This window comes from Mauremys reevesii, linkage group 4 (genome assembly GCF_016161935.1).
Source record: "Mauremys reevesii isolate NIE-2019 linkage group 4, ASM1616193v1, whole genome shotgun sequence".
In the NCBI taxonomy this organism is placed as follows: domain Eukaryota; kingdom Metazoa; phylum Chordata; order Testudines; family Geoemydidae; genus Mauremys; species Mauremys reevesii.
This window is the reverse complement of record NC_052626.1, coordinates 145,459,550-145,483,100: the sequence shown is the minus strand read 5'-3', so window position 1 is coordinate 145,483,100 and position 23,551 is coordinate 145,459,550. Positions and strand designations below refer to the sequence as shown.

The 23,551-nt window shown below is 52.4% G+C and overlaps 1 protein-coding gene across 1 annotated transcript in view; it reads left to right on the top strand.

Annotated features, from left to right (window-relative positions):
• The first annotated feature begins 9,039 nt into the window (after positions 1-9,039).
• Positions 9,040-23,551, top strand: part of LOC120403136 (integrin alpha-D-like) — a 69,748-nt gene continuing 55,236 nt past the window's right edge. The window contains exons 1-14 of the mRNA XM_039533902.1: positions 9,040-9,052; positions 9,444-9,558; positions 10,057-10,144; positions 10,403-10,548; positions 10,923-11,076; positions 12,734-12,884; positions 13,270-13,343; positions 13,972-14,101; positions 14,257-14,405; positions 15,784-15,924; positions 16,230-16,436; positions 16,627-16,757; positions 23,054-23,211; positions 23,381-23,535. Of these exons, the coding sequence (XP_039389836.1) occupies positions 10,091-10,144; positions 10,403-10,548; positions 10,923-11,076; positions 12,734-12,884; positions 13,270-13,343; positions 13,972-14,101; positions 14,257-14,405; positions 15,784-15,924; positions 16,230-16,436; positions 16,627-16,757; positions 23,054-23,211; positions 23,381-23,535 (1,650 nt within the window). The 5' untranslated portion in view covers positions 9,040-9,052; positions 9,444-9,558; positions 10,057-10,090. The remainder of the gene's footprint in view (positions 9,053-9,443; positions 9,559-10,056; positions 10,145-10,402; positions 10,549-10,922; positions 11,077-12,733; positions 12,885-13,269; positions 13,344-13,971; positions 14,102-14,256; positions 14,406-15,783; positions 15,925-16,229; positions 16,437-16,626; positions 16,758-23,053; positions 23,212-23,380; positions 23,536-23,551) is intronic.

Here is a 23,551-nt window from a genome sequence, read left to right as displayed (position 1 = left end):
GTAGCCACAAATGAGCAATGAGCTAGCAAAATCGTTAAAATGTGTGAAACAGGCCCCCAATGCCAACCTGAACAGAGTAAAAGAGGCTATGTTGGTAAGCAATGAACAGTTAAGGGCATTATCTAAAGTTGGTGTGAATCTATTTGCATACACAGGTGAGGGCTCTGTTTTTACACTGGATTATAATTCTCATTCTCTGGAAGTTGTTTTATTTGAAAATACTACACCAAAACCATGGTATAATGCACATGAAAGCCATATTTTGCAGGCATGGAATCCCTGAAGTTATTTGCCCAGCGCTGAGATGCAGCCACCTACGGGATGGGACCTGGGGGCTGTTTGTACAGGGATTCCCTCACCTGGCACTGAGATGTGGCCACTTGTTGGGTGTCTCAGGGAGGGGATGGGGGGAGGTGTGACTCTGCCTCTCCATGGAGCACGTTTGGTAAGATGTGGGCTGGAGCTGCGGTTCGTGGGCAGGAGGTGGATATGGTTGGCAGGGTCCTGCTGTAAAGCCACCACAGCTTCTTCCTGATTCAAAATCACATCTCTGCTGTCTTGAAGCCGGGACCTCTGAAGGACTGGGGGAGATCACACGTTGTGGTGGCTGAGAATAAGGATGACAGACTTGAGCATGGGACTGGGGAGTTTGAGGCACTTTGGGAGACGGGTCTGAAAAAGGGATGAAGGAAAGATCGGGGGAGCCTGCCCCTGCCCTCTCAGCACCCCCTTTGTCCAACCATCCCCACAATTTTCCAACTTCACCCCCCAGCCCCACAATTCTACACCTCACTTTGCCCCACATCTGCTCCTCCTGCAAATCTGGAGGGTCTTTACCTCCTCCCAGCCTGGAGGGGGCCGTTCCAAGGGGACTCTCCATCCCAGGTCTGGGCTTGCAGGGATGGAGAGAGGAGAAGGGCTGAGGGAGAGGAGAGCAGAGCTACCCTGAGAGGTTATTACATTCCCTACTGCTCTCCCACAATTCCTCTCAGCCCTGCTTGCCTCCTGCGGCAGCCCTGATTGGCTACCCTTCCCCAGGAGGTGGGGAAGATCATCCAGTTGGAGAGGGGGTTCCCCAGTCACCCACTTCCCAGCCACTCCCACGGGCGGAGGTGGGGAGTTAGTTAGCTACCCAATGCATTAGGGATTCAGTGTTGCCATCCACTGCCTGTTTCTTGTGTGACATGAGTTTAGGGAATCTCGAGCAGGAATCGCGAGGTTACAGTTGAACCTCAGAGTTATGAACTGACAAGTCAACCGCACACCTCATTTAAATCAGAAGTACACACCCAGGCTGCAGCAGAGACCAAAAAAAAAAAAAGCAACTATAGTACCATGCTGTGTTAAAAGTAAACTACTAAAAATATAAAGGGGAAGCTGCATTTTTCTTCTGCATCGTGTAACAGATCCAGACCAGTGGGGTACTGGAGTCAGGCGGAGGGCAAATATACTGGTCACTGGATGAGTAGTTTTCTGTTCCCTGAGTGACCAGAGCAGGGGATGCGCTAGAGCAATCAGGACCTGCTTGAAACAATTAAGACAGGCAAGGTAATTAAGACACCTGGAGCCAATTAAGAACATACTAGAATCAATTATGGCAGGCAGGCTAATCAGGACACCCAGTTTAAAAAGGACCTCCCCTCAGTTAGTGGAGAGTGTGCAAGGAGCAGGGAGTGAGGTGATGTGCTGCTGGAGGACTGAGGAGTATAAACATGATCAGGCTTCAGGAGGAAGATCCTGAGGTGAGGATAAAGAAGGTGCTGGAGGGAGGCCATGGGGAAGTAGCCCAGGGAGTTGTAGCTGTCACTCAGCTGATACAGGGAACATTGTAGACAGCTACTATCCACAGGGCCCTGGGCTGGAACCTGGTGTAGAGGGCGGGTCCGGGTTCCCCACATCCTCCCAACTCCCTATCTGACACAAGAAAAGTTGACCTGATCTGTGAGACACACCAGAGGGGAAGGTCTAATTTGGAAAGTGATCTGGCCTGTCCCTGACCCACTAGGTGGGACAACAGAGACTGTGGGGATTGTTCTCCATTTCCCCCATGCTGGCCAGTGATGAGGTTAGCTGAGTGAACGACAGGTTTGAGCCTCTAGCAGAAGTGGCCAAACTGAGGGCTGCCATCAACCTATGAGGCGAGCAAATCCGCTAAAAAGCACAGGAGCCACCAAGGCAGAGGAGGAACTTTGTCACAATAGTAAAGTTTCAAAGCTGGATTATGTCAATGTTCAGTTGTAAACTGTTGAAAGAACAACCAACATGTTTTGTTTGAGTTACAAACATTTCAGAGTTACGAACTGTTATATCCTTGGGGGCAGCCGGTTTAGGAAGAAATCACTTGAGGCCAGAGAGCTGACAGCTAACAAATCACCATTTTATTTACAGACCATAATACTCAAACTCAGTTGCCATAGCAACAGAAACCATGACAACCAATACACAACATATTCCTCCCCCCCTAATAAGAACATCCCCTAAATAAAAAAAAACAAAAACAAAACACACACTAGACTAGAGAAGGAGGGTAGACTGCCTCCATTCCCGGCTAAACCCTGGGGATTATTTTGCCCCATAACCGTGGGTTCGCCCTAGCTAGAGATCCAGCCGATGAGGAGGCCTTCTGTCTCTAGGTGGATTACGGCGAACTTCTGGTGTTATTGCACCCGAAAGCACTAGGGGCTCAGGGTCCGCAGCACGAATGGGTGAGGAGGTGGTATCAGCTCGTGCTGGGCAAAGGGGTATCTCAGCCGCCGGCAGTAATGGAGGAGAACAGTCAGGAACAGGTGACTCGTGTTTCGGTGCCTCACCAGAAGAGGTGAAGTCAGACCCCTCAACTGCAGATGGGTCCTGAGGACTGGCATGACCTGGCAACAGCTGATCTACATGTCGCCGCCAGGTAAGATTCTCTGCAGTCCGGACTGTGTAGGAAACAGGTCCTGTTTGAGTGATGACTGTGGCCGGAACCCATTTAGCTCTGGAAGTATAATTCCGAGCCAAAACTGGCTGTCCCGGGCTAAAGGTTCGGTCTTTTGCTCTGGGTGCCCGTCTGATGACTTGATATTGCTGCTGATGTTGCACAGTTTGTCTGGGTTCAGAAGGTTTCAGCAGATCAAAGCAAGTGCGCAGCTGTCGTCCCAACATTAGAAAGGCTGGGGATGCCTGGGTCGTAGCATGAGGGGTGTTTCTGTAGGAAAGTAAGAAGATATCCAGACGCTTTTGAATGGAGTGTTGTCCCCTTGCTGATTTCAAAGCATTTTTCATTGTCTGCACAAATCTTTCAGCTAATCCGTTGGTGGCCGGATGATATGGTGCTGACGTGATGTGGTGTATCCCATTTGCCTTCATAATATTTTGAAACTCCTGAGAAACGAACTGCGGTCCGTTGTCGCTCACAAGTTGTTCTGGCAGACCAAAACGACTAAAGAGTCCTCGTAGTTTTTGGATAGTATTCTCTGCAGAAGTGGACTGCATGATAGAGACTTCTGGCCATTTAGAATGGGCATCTATTGCCACCAAGAACATGCTTCCTTCAAGGGGGCCAGCAAAGTCAACGTGAATACGTTGCCACGGGTTTTCAGGCCAGTCCCATGGGTGTAGGGGTGCCCACTGGGGTGCATTCCTCACACCCTGACATGACAGACAAGCTTTTGCCTTCTCTTCAATAGCGCTGTCCAATCCAGGCCACCAAAAATAGCTTTGTGCCATTTCCTTCATGCGCACTATTCCACAGTGACCGGAATGTAGCTGTTCTAACATCTGTGATCTCAGTGGTGGTGGAATAATGACACGTCTCCCCCACAACAAACAACCAGATTGGACCGATAACTCCATCCGTTTGGACATGTAGGGAACAAGGTCGGATGAGACCAGAGAGGTTTGTCGAGATTTTCCATGCATCACCAGGTCCATAACTTGGGACAATACTGGGTCAACGCGAGTTGCCTTCTTTATCTGAGTAGCAGTGATGGGTGTATTCTCTACCTGTTCAAAGTAGAAGATTTCCTTTTGGGCGCTATCTTGATGTTTGACCGGCAAAGGCAACCTCGAGAGGCCATCTGCATTGCCGTGCAGAGTGGATTTCCGATATTTAATTTCATATGTGTGTGCTGAAAGTAACAATGCCCAACGTTGCATACGACTAGCAGCTAATGGGGGAATGCCTGTGTAGGGTCCAAAATTGACGTCAGAGGTCGATGGTCTGTAAGAAGAGTAAACTTTCGCCCAAAGAGGTACTGATGAAACTTCCGAATTCCAAAAACAATTCCTAATGCCTCACGTTCGATTTGGGCGTAGTTAGTTTCTGCTTTGCTTAGAGTGCGTGAAGCAAAAGCAATAGGTCTCTCTTCTCCCGAAGGCATAATGTGTGACACGACTGCTCCCACTCCATAAGGGGAGGCATCGCAGGCCAATTGCAGGGGTAAGGATGGATCAAAGTGCGTTAGAACTTCAGAATTTAACAATGCATCCTTAGCTTTGTTAAATGGAACATCACAGGCTTCAGTCCACTTCCAGGCCTTGTTCTGCCCAAGGAGCTCGTGAAGTGGTTTTAGCAGTGTGGCTAACTGTGAGATGAACTTTCCATAATAGTTCAATAGTCCTAGAAACGAGCGCAGCTGGCTTACATTTCGTGGTGGGGGAGCCTCCACAATAGCTTTAACTTTTGCAGGGGCCTTATGAAGACCTGCAGAATCGATGATGTGTCCCAAATATTCAACAGAGGGCTTGAAGAATTCACACTTGTCTTTGCGAACTCGTAGGCCATACTCTTCCAATCTTTGCAGGGTTGCCTCTAAATTCTTTAAGTGATCCTCTTCATTTCTTCCAGTGACCAGGATGTCATCCAGATAGCACTGAACTCCTGACAAGCCACACAAGATCTGGTCCATAGCTCTCTGGAACAGGGCGGGAGCCGATGTTATTCCGAAGGGTAGGCGACAGTATCGATAAAGCCCCTTATGAGTCACAATAGTCAACAGCTCTTGGGACTTCTCATCGACGTGCATCTGTAAATATGCTTGACTCAGATCAATCTTACTGAACTTTTGTCCCCCAGCCAGGCCTGCGAAGAGGTCATCGATGCGGGGAAGCGGGTATTGCTCTGCACACAACATTGGGTTGACAGTGACTTTAAAATCCCCGCAAATCCGGAGAGAGCCATCTTTCTTCACTATTGGAACGATAGGAGTGGCCCATGAGCTATGGGTAACTGGTATTAGGACTCCATTGGTGACCAGGCGCTCCAGGTCTGCTTCAACCTTTGGCCTGATGGCATATGGCACAGCTCGGGCTTTCAGATATTTTGGTGGACTGCCAGGTTTAATGTTCAATGTCACAGTGATTCCCTTCATACTTCCCAAATCATCTCCAAAAACAGTTTCCTTAGTATAGGGGTTAGACTGGTTTCTTCTTTAGTCATCCGGTGCACTTCTGCCCAGTTCAGTTGAATCTTCCCAAGCCAAGACCTACCCATTAAGGCTGGGTAGTCACCTTTCACCACAAACAGTGGCAATCTAGTGGCCTGTCCATTGAGCTCCACCTTAACATCAATAGTGCCCACCATGGGCACAGCTTCTCCCGTATACGTCTTCAGAACAGTTTTTGTTGCCTTAAGCGGAAGATGCTGTAGCTTTTCTTTATACACAGTCTCAGAGACCAGCGAAACAGCTGCACCGGTGTCCAGTTCCATGCGTATAGGTTTGCCCTCCAATAAGGGGGTTACCCAGTATTCATGTGAGCCCGCTGCCAAAGACAAAACATGCAGTGGCACTTCCTCTTGTGATGAGGTGTCTCCTTGATCATCCTGGGTCTGCTCTAGAGTATGCAAGGTTCCTCTTTTTGTCGGCCAGACCACAGGCCTCTTTTTCTTTTGTTTACAGGCACACTCAATGTGTCCCTTTTTGCCACAGTGTCGACACACCAGGTCCTTACACCAGCATTCTGATGCCTGGTGTCCTGGCTTACCACAGCGGTAACATTCTTGACTCTGCACAGTTTTGTGGGTCCGTTCTTGTGACACTTTTTGCACCCTAGGGGGTGCACCGATGTATTGTGCCTCCCTTGTAGCCAGTTCCATGGAGACAGCAATATCAACAGCCTTCTGTAAGGTAAGCTGAGCCTCTGTCAGTAGGCGCTTCCGTATAGCTTCACTGTACAGGCCACACACTAACCTGTCACGCAGGGCATCATTTAACATCTCTTTAAATTCACAGTGTTCTGCTAGCTTTTTTAGAATGGCTACAAATTGTACAACTGTTTCATCTTCCTTTTGGTCTCTTTTGTGGAACCTATATCTTTCAGCAATTACCAGTGGTTTTGGGGAAAAATGGGACCCCAGGATTTCCACAATGTCACTGTAAGATTTAGTTGCTGGCTTAACAGGGTGTAGTAAGCTGTGTAGCAGGGAGTAGGTTTTAGCTCCTACAACACTTAAGAATATCGGCACCTTCTTTGCTTCTGTAATGTCATTTGCAATAAAAAAAAGCTCAAAACGCTCAGTATACACATGCCACTGCTCTGTATTCTCATCAAAAGGCTCCAGAGGCCTGGTCAGAGTAGCCATGATTTTAGTTTCACTTTCACAGTCAGTGCACAGAAGCAGCTTTTTTGTTTGTTGTTCTTTACCTTGACTTCTACTTCCTTCTGTTACTGGAGCAGCACCGGAATCCCATCCTCATCGCCACTTGTTATATCCTTGGGGGCAGCCGGTTTAGGAAGAAATCACTTGAGGCCAGAGAGCTGACAGCTAACAAACCACCATTTTATTTACAGACCATAATACTCAAACTCAGTTGCCATAGCAACAGAAACCATGACAACCAATACACAACACGAACAACCTCCATTCCCGGGGTGTTCATAACTCTAACGTTCTATTGCATTTTACCTCTGTATTTGGCCCTGGTGCGACCCCTGCTGGAATAGTGAGTCCAGTTCTGGTGCCCACAATTCACGAAGGATGTTGATAAATTGGAGAGGGGTCAGAGAAGAGCCACAAGACGAATGAAAGGATTGGAAAACCTGCCTCATAGTGATAGACTCAAGGAGCTCAATCTAGTTAAGGGAAGGTTAAGGGGTGACTTGACCCCAGTCTATGAGTACCTATGAGGAGGACAAATATTTAATAATGGTCTCTTCAATCTAGCAGATAAAGGGCTAACACGATCCAATGGCTGAAAGTTGATGATAGACAAACAAAGGCCGTGTCTACACTAGGGAGCGTACAGTGGCACAGCTTTACCGATGCAGCTGCACCAATGTAAGATCAGTCGTGTAGCTACTCTATGCTGACAGGAAAGAGCTCTCCAGGCAATGTAATTAAACAACCTCAATGAGCGGTGGTAGCTCTGTCAGTGGAAGAAGCTCTTCTGCCGCCATCGCGTTCTGCACACTACCATTCATGCCAGCAAAACTTATGTCACTCAGGGGGGTGGTTTTTTCACACCCCTGAATGACATAAGTTTTTCTGTCATAAGTGGTAGTGCAGACATGGCCTGTGACTGCAAATAAAGCCGACATTTTTAACAGGAAGCGTAATTCACCATTGGCACAGTTTGCCAAGAGCTATGGTGGATGCTCCATCACTGGAATTTTTAAATCGTGATTGGACGTTTTTCTGAACTAAAGCTCTGCCATAGTTCAATCAGGAATTAATGCAGGGAAGTTTTCTGGCCTGTGTTATCCGGGAGGTATCACGATGGTCCCTTCTGGCCTTGTAATCTATCAGTCTATGAAGTCTGATCTGCCCCTTCTACCCCTACAGGAAGTGCACCCGCTACGGATCAGCATCAGGAAAGCTGATGGAGATAAATCTAGCGATTTGTTCATTAGCGCTAGCTCCACTCATGATATTTATTTTTAAGTGGGAGTGTCTGGTGCTATGCAAATTAATGTGGGGAATGATTTGCATAATATAATCCTTGAGGGCTAGACAGCAGGGAGCAGGTGGTGAGGAGCTGGGAGGCAGGACACCTGGGTTCTATCCCTGGCTTTGGGAGAGGAGTGGGATTTGGTGGGTTAGAGTGGGGGGATGGAGGTGGAATTCAGTCCTATAGCCAGAAGGAGCCGGCCCCTCAGCCCCAACCACTGGCCCGTTCTCCATAGGGGAAGCGCTAACTGGTGACTGTTTACCCTGCAGTGCTGGCACCGAGCCATGGATTCAGTGTGGATGTGGAGGGACCCATCACCTTCCAGGATGCAGCAGCTGGGTTTGGGCAGAGCGTGGTGCAGTTCGGGAGAGCCAACGCTGGGGGGTAAGGGCAGAACGTGGGCTCAGGGCCCCGCATGACTCATGCCCAATGCTGAGGGGCTTGTCTGGCTGGGCTGCCCCTCGTGGGACCCACTGCACTGGGTGTAATGGGGCATATTCTTAGCCCCCCTCTATTCTCTCCCTGCAGAGTGATTGTCGGGGCCCCGCTGCAGATGGGAGGTGTGAATGAAACTGGCAAAGTCTACAAGTGCGACCCGGGCTCCAGACGCTGCCAGGAGATCCTCATCCAGAGTAGGGGCATCCTGTGGTGTGGGGTGCAGCAATAGGATTCGGGTGGGAGTCAGGAATCCTGGGTTCTGTCCCCAGCTCTGGGAGGGAGTGGGGTGTGTTGTGTTGGGATGGGGTGGGGTCTAGTGGTTAGAGCTGGGAGTCTGAAATCCTCTGTTCTATCCTCCACTCTGGGATGGGAGTGGAATTTATTTTCTCACCCTGGTGTGCTTCTCTCCCCTGTCAGGGCCCCGCGATGCCATGAACATGTCCCTCGGTTTGTCTCTGGCTGCCCGAGGCTCCAAGTTCCTGGTAGGTACCACACCCAGGGGAAATGGGAGCTGGGACTGGGGTCTGACATTTGCTCCCTCATCATTCCAGGGGACAGCTCCCCCCACAAACCCCGCTACCCATGGATGGTAGTAACTGGGCAGTGTCAGCGTGACTGGAGCAATGGTTCAGAGATGACAATTGGGTGACATCACTATGACTACACGATAACTGTGCAAGGGCTGTTGGTAACGCCCATAACTGGAGGGGCAGCACAAGGATGCAGTGGGGAATGGTGGTAGCCAGGTATCCTCACTTTGGCAACAGTGACCATGAGATGATGTTGTGAGGGATGAAGGCAACTGGCTGATGTTGCCATGGTGACAATGACTGGAAGAAAGCTGAGTATTGTAACTGGGTTGTTGCCATGGTGAAAGTGACTGTGTGTGAACTTAGCAGGGAGCGTGGCAACAGGTTAACATTGACATGGCATCATTGACTGGCTGCTGCCATAGCAGGGAGTGTGGGAACCACATGATGCCCCTGTGGGGGTCCCTCTGCCGTAAGGGGGTCCCCTGCCCTGGCAGGGGCTTTCGCTGCATATCCATGGCGGGGAGCAGACCCCTGGATCTATCCCCCACCCTCAGTGCTCTGTTCAGAGGGGCACCTACTGACCCCATGCCTTTTCATGCCCCAGGTGTGCGGCCCCACGGTGCACCGGGCCTGTGGGGAGAACATATATGTGAATGGCTACTGCTTCCTCCTGGACCAGAGCCTCCGGCAGCTCCGGTGCATCCCAGACACCCAACCAGGTGAGGGGTGAAACGGGGAGGGGGGGCTATACCATGGGGTCACTGGTGGGTATATGGGCCATGGGTAGGTGGAGGGGAGATGGGTCTAGATGGGTCCATGGGTCTCATATGGGTTGGGATAGCAGGCTAGGTGGGTCCATTGGTTTGATTCAGGATGTGAGTCCTGAAACTAGGTGCCAGGACTCCTGGGTTCTGTCCCAGCTCTGGGATAGGGATGGGGCTGGGGTGTATTTTTTTTCATCCCAGTGCATGTCATGCCCTACGCTCAGGACCCCTCAATGGCAAGGATGGCATCATATTGTGACAGAGGGGCCCATTGGCCCGGGGTTGCAGGGATGGGACATGATGTCAGGTTAGATGGACCCATTGGTCTGGTCTAGCAATTTTTACTGAGTTTTCTCCATGTTTGTGGAGTTGAGTCAGGAATCGGATGTATTTTTTCCTGTCCCTGTCAGAGTGCCCCAAACATGTCACAGACATAGTGCTCCTCGTCGACAGCTCGGGCAGCATCTCACCTGTGGACTTTGAAAAGATGAAGATGTTTCTCTCTGAGATCATGAAGCGTTTCCGCAGCACTGACACGCAGGTAACGGGCAGAGGCTGAACCCTGACTACGTACCCTGCCCCTCGCAGTCTGTGCTGGCCCCAATGCCCTAGTGCAGCACTAGGGGGCGCTGTGCTGCATGGAGCAGCGATAGATTTTGTATCCAAAACCAGGAAAATATTCCCACAAAACAAGCTACATCCTGACCGCCTACCCCAGCTGTTAACTGAGTCTGATTCCTGCTTTTCTGATCCTCCACTCCTGGGATTATTTTTTTCTCTTCTCCCTTGTCTCCTGCAGTTCGCCCTCATGCAGTACTCCAATAAATTTAAATTGCACTTCGACTTCATGGAGTACAGGAGGAGTCGCGACCCTGATCATCTTGTCCAGGGGGTTGAGCAGCTTCATGGAACGACGCACACGGCCAGCGCCATCCGGAAAGTGGTGTAGGTATTGCCCTGTTTCTAGTGCTGACTCCACAGGGAATGGGCTGCAAGGACATACAAGCTAAGGGACAGGGACTCAGGACTCCTGGGTTCTATCCCCAGCTGTGGGAGGGGAGTGGGGACTAGTAGGTTAAAGCAGGGTGGGGATGCTGAGAGCCAGGACTCTGGGTTCTATTGCCAGCTGTGAGCTTCTGTTGTGTTGTGACTTTAAGCACCTTCCTGTGCCTCAGTTTCCCCTTCGGTAAAATGGGGACATGACAGTGGCCTCCTTTGTAAAGGACTGTGTGATCTGCAATGCCAAAGCAGTGGACAAGTCCTAGGTGTTATTACGTATCAATAACCCTCCCATGCCTTCCCCACCCCCACTTTTCCAGGCGGGAGCTGTTCACCTCTGGGAGAGGCGCTCGGGATGAGGCCACCAAGGTTCTCATTGTGATCACAGATGGGGAGAAATACAAAGACCCACTTTCTTATTCAGACGCCGTCCCCGAGGCTGAGAGAGCTGGAATCATCCGCTACGCCATCGGGGTGAGCCATGGCTGTGCAGAGAACTAGTGTGGATCTGAGCCCCTGTCCAGGTTCCCATCAGATAAAGGAGAAGAACTGACCCTGGGTTGTAACTGGGTCAATGCGTGACATTGTAGGAGAGCTGGAGCTCCTCTGTTGTTCAGATTGAGCAGAGCTTTCTGGTTAAAGGTTGGGTTTTCTGCCTACCCTACGGTCCATGTGCTGGCTCAGATTGCCATGTAATTTGGTATTCCTCATGGGGACGCAGGTTAGGAATAGTGGTCCAAATTTGGGATCAATTGAACAACGGGTCCTGAGAAACAGCCCCCCAGTTAAACAGCAAAATCACCTGGTTCTAATAAAGTTTTTGCTGCACACACCTGGGGCTCAAACAACGGCTCTGATCCTCCCCAAACTGATCTCAGTCACTTGACATTTATCTCCATGAAACTGATGAGCCAAAGAGACTGAAATGAGCATCAGCAGCAAGATAAAGGGCAAGTCTAGGTGACAAAATTAAGTCGGCTTAAGTTACATTGTCACACAGTCACTGCAGTAATTCAATCATTTTTTCATGTCCACACTCTCCTCTTTCTGTCGGCAGTGCGAATCCTCACCAGGAGCGCTTGTACCAACTTAACTGTCAGTGTGGGGCATGGTGGGGCACCGACAGCTGAAGCCCCAAGGCTATATAAGCAATGCAGTGTCTATATGGACACCGCAGTGACCTGACCACATTGAGCTAAGCACATCGGCTCTGGCGGACGTGGAGTTATGAACTCGGTGTGGTGGACGAGTTACATGGGTAGGAGCTACATTTTAGCGAGGCAGCTTACAGAGTTAGGTCAACGTAAGCTGCCTTATAGCAACAAACTTGGGTTTAGAGTCGTAGATTCCCAGGCCAGAAGGGACTTTTGCGATGATCTAGTCTGAGCTCCCATGCAGCACAGGCCAGAGAACTGACCCCAATAATCCCTGCTGGAACCAGAGAAAATATTTTAGAAAACCAGCCAGTCTTGAGCTAAAAATTGCCAGGGATGGAGAATCCACCACGGCCCGTGGTGAGCTGCTCCAATGGTTAATTCCCCTCATGGTTAAACCTGACACCTTCTTTCCAATCTGAATGGGTGTAAATTCCGCTTCCAGTCATTGGCCCTTGTTCGACCTTTGTCTGCCGCTTCTGTCAGGTCCAGCGACCGAGAGGTGCCTGACTCCACTGCTGAGCCAACAGCACGCAACCCACCTGGACCAGCACGGTGGTCCCAGCCCTTCACCCCTTGCCCTGAGGCATCCCCCAGAGACATTGCAGCACTCACCCCTCACTATGCCCTGGATGAGTCATTCAGGGCCCAGAGTGCTGACAATCACCATGGCAAGAAGATCCCTGTCCCCACCACTGATACAACCGACACAACTCGGTGCTGAAATGAGGCAGGCTCGATAACTCCAGGCATGAGGACACCTCTCCTCGTGTCACAGTAACACTTGTGCCAACCTGCTCCAGCAGTCCCCCCCCCCCCCCGCCCCGCCACTCACCAGGGCAGGACATGGCGCTGGCTGAGCCGTGCCTCTCTAGGGCCCAGCAGGGTTCGGGGCAGGTAGGTATTTGTCCAGGGCTCTCGGCTGTGACTGACGCCGATGCCCTGGTCTCCCCTGTACCTCTCTCTACTCCGTGAAGGTCGGCAGGGTCTTCTCCAGCACTGCTGCCCAACAGGAGCTCCATGTGATCGCCTCTGAGCCCACCGACGAGCACGTCTTCCGAGTGGACAATTTCGATGCCCTCCAGGGCATCCAGAGCCAGCTGCAGGAGAAGATCTTCCCCATCGAAGGTACCAGGGCCGGGGGAGGGGCCGCACTGGCCCTGGGGCTCTAGAAATGGGTTTTCAAGGCCGAGATGGGACAGGGAGCAGCTGGGAATCAAGAGCTTAAAGAGGCCCCAAATATTCTCTCTTTCTCCATCCAACATGTGTCCATTAATCTATCTCCCTAAATACTCCTGGTGCTTTTCTCATACGGCCCCCCCCCCACACCCCTGGGCAGGGGACTGGCTGGCTCAAGGGGTTGAGGAATGGGATACAGGGCCTCTTCTCTAGGGGGTACTGGATCCAATCCAGCCTCGAGGTGGGGAGAAGGGCTGGCTCAGGGAATGGGACACGGGGCCTTTACCATCTGTGATGGTCTCTCCCGTGTCTGTCTGTCTGTCTCTGCCCCCAGGCACCCAGTCCCAGAGCGGCAGCTCCTTCCAGCTGGAGATGTCTCAGGAAGGATTCAGCTCCCTGCTGTCCCCCGTGAGTGACGCCTGGCCCCAGTGTGTGTCCCACGCTGCCATGGGCTGGGGCCCTGACAGCGCTTTCATGCTACGCAGGAGCTGGTTGCCTTAGTGCAGTGGTCCCCAACCTTTTCGACGAAGGACCATGGCGGCGGTGGAGCACCCGCCAAAATGCCACCGAATTTCCGCGGCATTTCGGTGGCGACGCCTCTCAATGATGCCGCTTGCTGCCGACAAGCAGCCTCATCGAGAGGCATCGCTGCCGAAATGCTGCCGAAATTCGGTGGCATTTCAGCGGATGCTCCACCGAGGGTCAGGCTTGGGGCACCGCGTGGGCACCACGTCGGGGACTCCTGCCTTAGTGCTTGCAGGGGAGACAACCCTTTACTAGCCCAGAGTGCTGCTGGAGCTGTGCAGGGGGCACCCTCCCCTCCCACTCAGGGCAGGCACTATGGGGCTCTCTGCTGCAGCGTGTGGTGTGGGGACCCAGTAGGGGGTGCTCACTCCACTGTCCATCAGCACTGACCCCAGGGTCCCAGCACAATGCTAGGGGGTGCTGTGCTGCAGGTTCTGGCCTTGTCTAGTAAATACATTCTGCGCTGTCTGTTTCCTGTAATCAGTCCCCTTTGCCGTGTGTGTCGGTTTAGGACGGGCCTGTGCTGGGAGCGGTGGGAGCCTATGACTGGTCCGGTGGGATATACCTATATGGGAGCAGTGGGAAGCTCAGCTTCATCAATGTATCCAAAACCTCCACTGACATGAATGATGCTTACCTCGGTAAGAACAAACCCATAGAACTTCCCTTACCTATTTAAACAGCCCCCTCGCCCCACCCCAGAGGTGGCTGCATCTCAGTTCTGGGCAAGTTCTGTGTAGCACTGTTGTACGGCTGTTTCCCATCTCACCTCCCGACGTCCCTCTCTTCCTTTGAGGTTATTCGTCTCAGGTCATCACAGCCAATGGGCAGAGCAGCTACGTGGTCGGGGCCCCTCGCTATCAACACACCGGCAAAGTCGTCCTGTTCAGCCGGGATACCAACAGCGGAAAATGGACACCCAGATCGGAGGTGTTGGGAGAGCAGGTATGGGGAGTGTTACAGGTAATGTGGATTGTGGTTGTGAGAGAGAGAGGGGGTTGGAGGAAGCCTGTAAGATTTTGACATCATGTAATATTTGTGTTTGGCTTCAGCTTCAGGAACCATTCCATCAGAGAGCCTCAGGCAGGGGATAAACTTGACTGGTTTAGGGAATTGCACCGCAGCTGACATTCTGCATCTCTCCAATATCCCACTGCTGTTACCTTCACTTAGGGTCTAGACAGATCTCATGAGACGGATACAGACAGAAGCCCAGACCCACCAAGGGACTTAGGCGTTGTGATGCTGCAGGGAGGCACCTACCCCTGCCAGCGATCCATGAAGAAGGGGAAGATAGGCGCTCTTCCACCTAGCCCACATGTCGGGCCTCATCCAGTAGGCATGCTCAGAGCCACCAAGATCATCACAAACCAGATGGAGGAGACGAGGGAGAGTCTTGTTTGAGTCCCTGCTTTGCCTGATAAGGAAGAAAGCTTTAACCAGGGCTCTGCCATCTCTCAGGGAGTTTTCTGACCACGGGGCCGTAGGGTGGTTGTGATTTGCACACATTCTACAGCCCAACTGATATTTAATTAGTCAATTAAAGTGGAACAACTTTAACGGGAGAGACTGAGGGAGCCCACAGCTGAGGGGTTAGAGCACTGACCTAAGAAACAGCAGACCCCTCTTCAACTCCTTCTCCTCTGACCACAGTTATCAGATGGTGCTCAGCAGGTGGAGCAGCCCCTATCTTCCCCCAGTTTGTGGATCATGCTGGGGTGTGGTGTGAAATGGGCAACTGGCTGCTTAGAGTAAGACAGCAGCGCACATGCCCTGCCATTGAGGCAGCAACATAAGGAGCTTCTACTGCAAAAAAACTTAGGCACCAACTCAGGGGGCAGCAGCCGCCAGGCAGAGGTTTTGTGGATCACAGTGGCACCTAAGTTTGTGGTTTAGGCACATAAGTCCCTTTGTAGATCTGGGATAGAGAGACTCAGACAAGGAAAATAACATCACTAGTTATATTAACAGTGTCTGGAAAGGATCACACTACACTAACAAAGTGAATTTCTCTAAGCTCCAACTGCCTGTACATTCCAGCTGAATAGAACTTATAACAGTGGCTCAGTCAGTGAATAAACTTTACTTGTGCTAGCACAACCTCTGAAAAGAATTGCACCACAACTAGCATTCAGCATCTCTCCAAGATCTAACTGCCTATACATTACAGCGATAGCGCCACCTGCTGTGCAGCAGGATGGTGAGTCTAAGGATGGAATGAGTATTGGGACAGAATCCTTAGTCCCATAGGGTGAGAAGGGTCCCAGTGGGAGAAGAAGCAGGCGGTGACTAAATTGAAGGGGTGACTTATCTGCCTCTCCAGATTGGCTCGTATTTCGGGGGTACGCTGTGTGCTGTGGACCTTGACAGAGATGGGAACACGGACCTGGTTCTAATCGGAGCCCCCATGTACTATACACCTCTGAATGGAGGGCAGGTTTCTATCTGCCTGATTCACTGGTCGGTAAGAAAGATGATGGAGCCTGGGGGAAGATGGATGGCCTGGGATTCTTCTTGCCTGCACTGCCATGGGGTTGTGATGCTGGGAAAATTAGCATGGGAGTAGCAGGTGTGGTGCTCCAGGGAGCAGGATGGGGGGATCATTAGAGAACGCTCTTCCCTGCCAGTCAGTGATGGCCCCGATGCCCCAGAGCGGCACCAAAGGCCGTTATGCTGCAGAGAGAGGGAAAGGGGGTCAGTAGGGGGCACTCTCTGCTGGCTGTCAGTGTTGACCCTTTCCACATGTGCCTCTTTGGATGGGGCCTGCAGGGGACGATGCAGAACTGCAGTAAGACACTGCAAGGACAGACGGGGCAGGCGTTCGGTCGCTTTGGGGCCAGCATGTCTGAAATCGGGGACATCAGCGGGGACGGACGGACGGACGTGGCCATCGGGGCCCCCATGGAGAACGACAATCATGGGGCCTTGTACATCTTCCATGGGGAAAAGGGAGGTGTCAGTCCCCAGTACAGACAGGTGAGCCCAGCTCCTGTGGGGCGGGGTCACCACAGATCCTGAAAGAAACATCATGGGGCCCCACCACCCCCTAGTGCCTATTAGCCTGTAGCTGCCGCTTTCCCTTCCCTCACCCTCTGCTGCCCCCTAGTGCCCATTATACAGTACAGCCGCTCCTTCCCCGCCCCTTACTGCTCTCTCTGCCCCACAGCGCATAGAGGGGTCGCTGTTCCCCAGCAGGCTGCAGTACTTTGGCCAGGCCGTCAGTGGCGGGACAGACCTGACGGGGGATGGACTCCCAGACATCGCGGTGGGAGCACAAGGACAGGTCCTGCTGCTGAGGTGAGTTACTCTGTGTCGTTGCACTGCTCCACATTACAGTCTCAGGCCTTGTCTACACTACAGAGTTGTTTTGATAGAAGTTATGTCAATGATCAAGAAGCGCTATAATTTCATCGCTATTCCATGTTCACACTATGCTCCTAGTGTCGGCAGAACACGTCCACACTTGGTGCTCTAGGACTGAGAGTGAGAGCAGTGCACTGTGTGGGTATCTATTCTAGTATGCGACTCGCCACATTCTGTAGCTAGGAGTTGTGGGAAGGTGGAGTGGATCACAGCACCTCATGGGTGCTAGCTCAATGTGCCATGAGGCTTTATTTTCTGTCCCAGCATTCCATGGTCTTCTGACCACTTTTAGTGGCATTTTTCAACACCCCTTGTTGATTGTGTGCCTGCCATCTCTGTGTGAAAGGATGGATCCTGCAATGCTCTCTACTGTTATGGTCACAGTTATGAACACATCGCGGCTCATCATACAGTATATCACGAGCACCCAATCTGAACAGGAATCAGTGTTGTCTGACCTGCTGCGTGCCATGGAAAGAAGCAACACCAGGTAACTTTTGGCATTCATGGAGCAGCTGAACAAGGTGGACCATCACTTTGGGGCTCAGGAAAGAAGCATTGAGTGGTGGGATCGCATCGTAATACAGATCTGGGTTGACAAGCAGTGGCTGCAGAACTTCCAGATGCAGAAAGCCACCTTCTTGGAACTGTGCGCAGAGCTTGCCCAAGCACTGCGGTGCAAGGACACCAAAATGAGAGCAGCCCTCTCAGTGGAGAAGCACGTGGCGATTGCTGTGTGGAAACTGATGACTCCAGGCTGCTATCAGTCACTCACGAATCAGTTTGGAGTCAGGAAGTCAGCCCTGGGTGCTGTGTTAACACAAGAGTGCAGGGTCATTAATCGCATCCTGCTATGAAGGACCATCACTCTTGACCACGTGCGTGAAATAGTGGATGGCTTTGCGGATGTGGGATTCCCAAACTGCAGCAAGGTGCATATTCCAATTTTGGCCCCGGACCATCTTGCGATGGAGTACATCAATAGAAAAGGGTACTTCTCCGTAGTATTGCAGGCACTTATTGATCACTGTAGACATTTCACTGACATCAGCATGGGTGGTCCAGGAACGTGCATGATGCACGCATCTTGAAGAACACTCGCCTGTACAGAAAGCTGCAAGCAGGGACTTCCTTTCCACACCAGAAGATTCCAGTGGGAGGTGTTGAAATGCCCATAGTGATTCTGGGAGACCCTGCCTACCCATTACAACCATGGCTCAGGAAGCCTGACACAGGAAAGCTAGACAGCAGCAAGGAGTGCTTCAACACTAGGCTGAGCAGGTGTAGAATGACCCTGGAATGTGCTTTGGCAGATTAAAAGCATGGTGGCGATGCCTTTATGGCAGGTTAGATCTAAGTGAGATGACCATTTCAATGGTCATAGCTGACTGCTGCACACTCCATAATCTTTGTGAGGCTAAGGGTGAAAAGATTCCCCTGGGGTGGAGTGCTGAAGCAAGTCAGCTGGCTGCTGATTTTGAGCTGCCTGGTACCAGGGCTATTAGAGGGGCACTATGAGGTGAGGGGGGGGGCAATTTGAATCAGGGAGGCTTTGAGGCAAGATTTTGAGATTGGAAACCAGTAATGTGTATTTCTATACAGCAAGATGCCATGCTTCATTTAACTCAGTTATCGTATTTGGCCTCACACTTGTGATTCCTGACTGGGACTTGTAGTAAGCAAAGGATTAGAATGCATGTATACATTACTAGAAGCAACAATCACTATGTGTAGGCATGGGCGGTTGGTGAACCGCAGGCTTGGGGAGGCTAGCCCCTGCCCAGCCTGCCCCATCTGCTAGGGCCCTACCCCTCCCATCTCCCACTTCCCCAACAGAGCCCCCTCACCCCCGCAAGCCCTGTTCTGCCTGACTGTATCCAGTCCTGGAGCACCGGGTGGAGCCCCCCCAACCTCAGAGCACTGGATGGGTGGGCACTGCGCCCCTTGGAGCGCTGGGCAGGTGGACAACACATCCCTCCCCACTAGCCCAGGAGTGGCAGACGAGCAGGCAGCATGTCCTCTCCCCAGACCAGGAATAATAGGCGAATGAGCACCCCCAGGCCTGGAGCAGCAGGTGAATGGGTAGAGAGCCCCCCTGGAGTGACGTGTGGGCAGGCAGTGGGTTCCCCTCCTAAGCCCCAGAGCACCAGGTGGGCGGGCAGTGTTTTCCCCCCATCCCAGAGCACCTGGCGGGCAGTGCAGACCCCAGACCCTGAGCGCTGGGCGGGTGATATAAGCACCCGCTCCAGCTGCCTGGAGTCTCTGGCCGCAGGCTGGCCCCCACTTGCCCCAGCCCCAGGCTGGGCCCCGACCAAGGGGGAAGAGCCACAGCAGAGTGCGGCAGGAAGCAAGAGGGGACCTGGGGGTGAAGTGTGTGCAGGGCCATGCAGGGCAGCTTGGGGAGGCTCAGCCTTCCCCAGCCTTTGATACCTGCTGCCCCTGCGTGTAGGACACACAGAACGATTGTTTATCTTCCAGAGAGTTTGTTTTTATTAAATGCCAGTTAACACACACAGAAGGCTTGGTGGGAAGGGAGATAAGAGTGCAGGGCAGGGGAGGCTCTCATAACTGTGCATATGTCCAGCTATTAATTTGGAAGCTGTCTGAAGGGTTGGAGTGAATGGGATTCTGAGACATTCTGGGAAGTTGCAAGGAATGTTTGGGAGGAATGTGGGGAGGGCATGGAAAGCAGTTTTCCCATCTTTCTATTTCCCTCAGCACCATGTGTTCTTTTTTTTCTGACTCAGAAGATTGGAGCACATCTCTGAACATGTCCTCCTTGCTCCACCTTGGTTGCTTCCTTATCTGGCGAAGGTGCTCCGTTGGTGTGTAGTGGTGTCCCCAGAATGCCACAGTTGCAGATGCACAAGAAATAATGCACAGAAGCATGATTGTTAGTTCATGCACAGCATTGAATCATTACAGTAAAATATACCTCTTGTAACTTACCAATCATTTTCTCAATGTCCCTTGGCAAGCACACATCTCAACGAACACCCTAAACATGGTGAGTCTGGCCTAGGTGGGGGGTGGACATTCAAAATGGAGCAAAGGGTGTTGATGCTTTCAGAGCATCGGTGAAGGGGACTGGGGACAATATTGTAAGCCGTGCCACCATTTTGCACAGCCAGAGGTCATTGAAGCTGATATCTCACTCCTGAGAGGAAGCAAAGGTGCATCTACTGCATGCATCTAGGTTCAGACCCTGTGTGCCTCTTTGGTCCCTACACTAGTGATTGCCAAGTGGTGCAGGAAAGTTTCCTACAATGGGGAAGGGACAAAGCAGCTCTGCCAAGGAACCTTTGGCAGAGGATTGGCGAGTACCTCCAGGTAGTTTCCTAGAGCTCTGTCTGGAGGATTCCCATGAAATCTGGGGGTGCATCAACACCCTGTTCTGCTGCACTGCTAAGCTGCACAGGGGCACACAGAAACACAGCAAGTCTTGCACATTTCTATCTCTTTCTTCGCCCACTACTACAGTGTTCAGAGCAAAGGACAGCTGTCAGCCATGTAATCGAGCAGTATCTGCTCAAAAAGATCACTAACCAGGGGTCTCCTCTCCTACATTGTGCTCACCAGAGACGGCCTGCTGGGACTGGTTACACCCCTCCAGAGTGGTACCAGACATAGGGTCCAACGTAGGGTCCACCCCTGACTCACCGTGGTACCAGACGTAGGGTCCACAACGTCTTCCAGCTTCACCTCCTCGTCCACGACTTCATCGTCAGGGTTAGGTCCACTTTCCATTCCCAGCAAAATGTCCAAGGGGCTCTTTGCGGTGCAGATGGGGTCATCACAGAGGATGGTGTCCAACTCCTTGTAGAAGCGGCAGCTCTTGGGCGCAACACCGGAGTGAGGGTTTGCCTCCCTTGCCTTCTGGTGCACCTGCCTCAGCTCCTTTATCTTCACTCTGCACTGCACCGTGTCCTGATTTGTAGCCCTTCTCACATAAGCCATGAAAAATCCACCTGTAGATCTTGAAGTTACTATGACTGGAGCGGAGCTAGGACTGGACAGACTCCTCTCACAATATACTCAGCAGATCCAACAGCTCCACAGTGGCCCAAGCGGGAGAGCGTTTGACGCATGGAGCCGCCATGGTCAGCTGGGGAGATGCCACGTGAGCTCTCCACACTGAGCAAACAGGAAGTGGAACTTCAAAAATTCCTGTGCCTTTAAAGGAGGAGGGCGGATGCTTGTTTACGTGGCTGCAGAGCAGCTGGGTTCGAACTGCTGATTAGAGCAGTCAGGACGTAGAGTTGCCAAATTTCTAGTCGCACAGAACCGAACACCTGCCCCTTCCCCGTGGCCCTGCCTCCGCTCACTACATTCCCCCTCCCTCAGTGTCTCACTCTCCTCCACCCTCACTGACTTTCACTGGGCTGGGGCAGAGGGTTGGGGTGCGGGAGGGGGTGAGGGCTCTTACTGGGAGTGCAAGCTCCAGAGTGGGGCCAGAAATGAGGGGTTCAGGATGCAGAAGGGGGCTCCGGGCTGAGCCAGGGCGTAGGGGTGCATGAGGGGGTGAGGGCTCTGGCTCAGGCATAGGCTCTGGGGTGGGGCTAAAGATGAGGAGTTTGGGGTGCAGGAAGGGGCTCCGGGCTGGGGGATGCGGTCGAGGGATTTGGAGTGAGGGAGGGAGCTGTGGGATGAGGCAGAGGGTTGGCATGCAGGACGGGATGAGGGCTCTGGACTGGGTTTGCTAGGTCTGGGGTGAGGCTGGGAATGAGGGGTTCAGCACGTGGGAGGGAACTCTGGGCTGGGGCAGGGGGTTTGTTAGCTCTGGGGTTGAGCTGGGGATGAGGGGTTTGGGGTCCAAGAGGTGGCTCCAGGTTGGGGGGGGGCCAGGGCTGGGGCATGGACTTACCTTGGGCGTCTCCTGCTCAGAAGTAGGAAGCAGGTCTGGTTCCTAGGCGAAGGGGGCTAGCAGGCTCTCCGCGCCACTCTCGCCCACAGGCACTGCCCCCTCAGCGGTGCTGGAGCTGCTGCTCAGGGAGGGGCATTGCGCAGAGCCCCGTGGCCCCCCACCTAGGACAAGTAGGGACTAGCCTGCCTTAGAGCCGCTGCACTGCCGACCGACTTTTAACGGCCCAGTCAGCAGTGCTGACTGAAGCCGCCAGGGTCCCTTTTCCACCAATTGTTCCAGTCGAAAACTGGACACCTGGTCACCCTGTCAGGAAGGGCATTGTGGGAAACCTCCTGGAGGCAAATTATAGCGACATAACCAAGCCCAGGCTTTAAACTGGCACTTTGTCAACAAAACTTTGCCGCGAAAAGCTCCATTCCTCTCGTCGAGGTGGTTTTGCGTTGTTGGCAAAACAGGAGAGTTTTGTCGCCAAAAGTCGCATTGTAGTGTGTAAACCTTCACTGTTTTGTGGACAAAAGCTGCCTTTTGTATAGTGTAGACAAGACCTAGCCGAGACCCTGAGAGCCCAGGGCTACAAAGTCCAGGTACACACCCTGATCGTGGGAGCCTTGGGCTCATGGGACCCCCGCAACGAGCCGGTTCTGAGAGCGTGCAGGGTCGGTCGACGCTACTCCCAGCTCATGAGACAGCTCATGGTGTCCGACGCCATCAGATGGTCAAGAGACATTTATACCAAACACATCACCGGACACCACCAGTACCACACCAAGTAACCGAGACAGCCGACCAGGGAAATCACCAACTTCCTTCCCTGACGGACCAAGGGACGCACCCCACCCATGTACTTATCCGCTCCACCGATACTGACTCGGACTCCTTGTTCATTCCATGGGTGGCGTACCCGAGCCCACTTATCCACTGACAATTTAAATACTCTTGCACCCCAATCTGGGTCTATGCCGGTTATGCGATATGTATGTATCTTTTCATCCTTGCAAACGATATCTGTAACCCCCCATAACCCAAGCCTGACTCCAGATGTACAGTACCTTCCCTCTCAACCTGTGTATATTTCATTTCAAACATTCACTTTAATAAAATTTTTACTGTGTGTGAGTGTTTGTGTGTGTGTGAGAGAGAGAGAGAGAGAGAGACTGCTGCCCCCTGCTGGAGAATGGCACAACGACAGCTCTTCTGCTCCCTTCTCTGCCCCGCAGCGTCTTCTCTAGGAGAACTGTGTGTCCATAACTCATCTCCCTGGGGTGCTGTGAGCACATCTAGGCTGGGTGGGAGGCTCTGGGGAGGGAGGGGGCCTGGCCCCATTGCAGAGAGCAGCTGGGTGATGGTTCTGTTCCCCCCATGGCAGGTCCCGGCCGGTGCTCAGAGTCAGGGTCTCCATCAGCTTCCAGCCCCCAACCATCCCCACCTCGGCCTTCAACTGCCAGGGGCAGGAGCAGCTCAACACAGAGGCCAGCAGGGCAGAGATCTGCTTCAACGTCACTAAGAGCACCATTGACAGCCTAGGTCAGACCAAACCCACCCACCACTCCCCTCCCCCCTGAGCCAGCCAGTCCCCTGCCCTGGGGTTGGATTGGAACCAGCGCTGTCTGGGGGGAAAGGCCCCGTGTCCCATTTCCCCTTGAGGTTTCCACTCTCTGGGTCTCTCTGTCCCTCGTTTTCCCCTCCCCCGTAGGCGACAGTATCTCCAGCACCATCCAGTACAGCCTGGCCCTGGACCCCGGACGGACGAAGATCCGAGCCGCCTTCGACTCCAGTAGCCCCGTCCTGAGCAGGGAGCTGCGGCTCGACATCGAGAAGAAATGTGAGGTGTACCAGATAAAGTTACCTGTGAGTATGGGGGGTC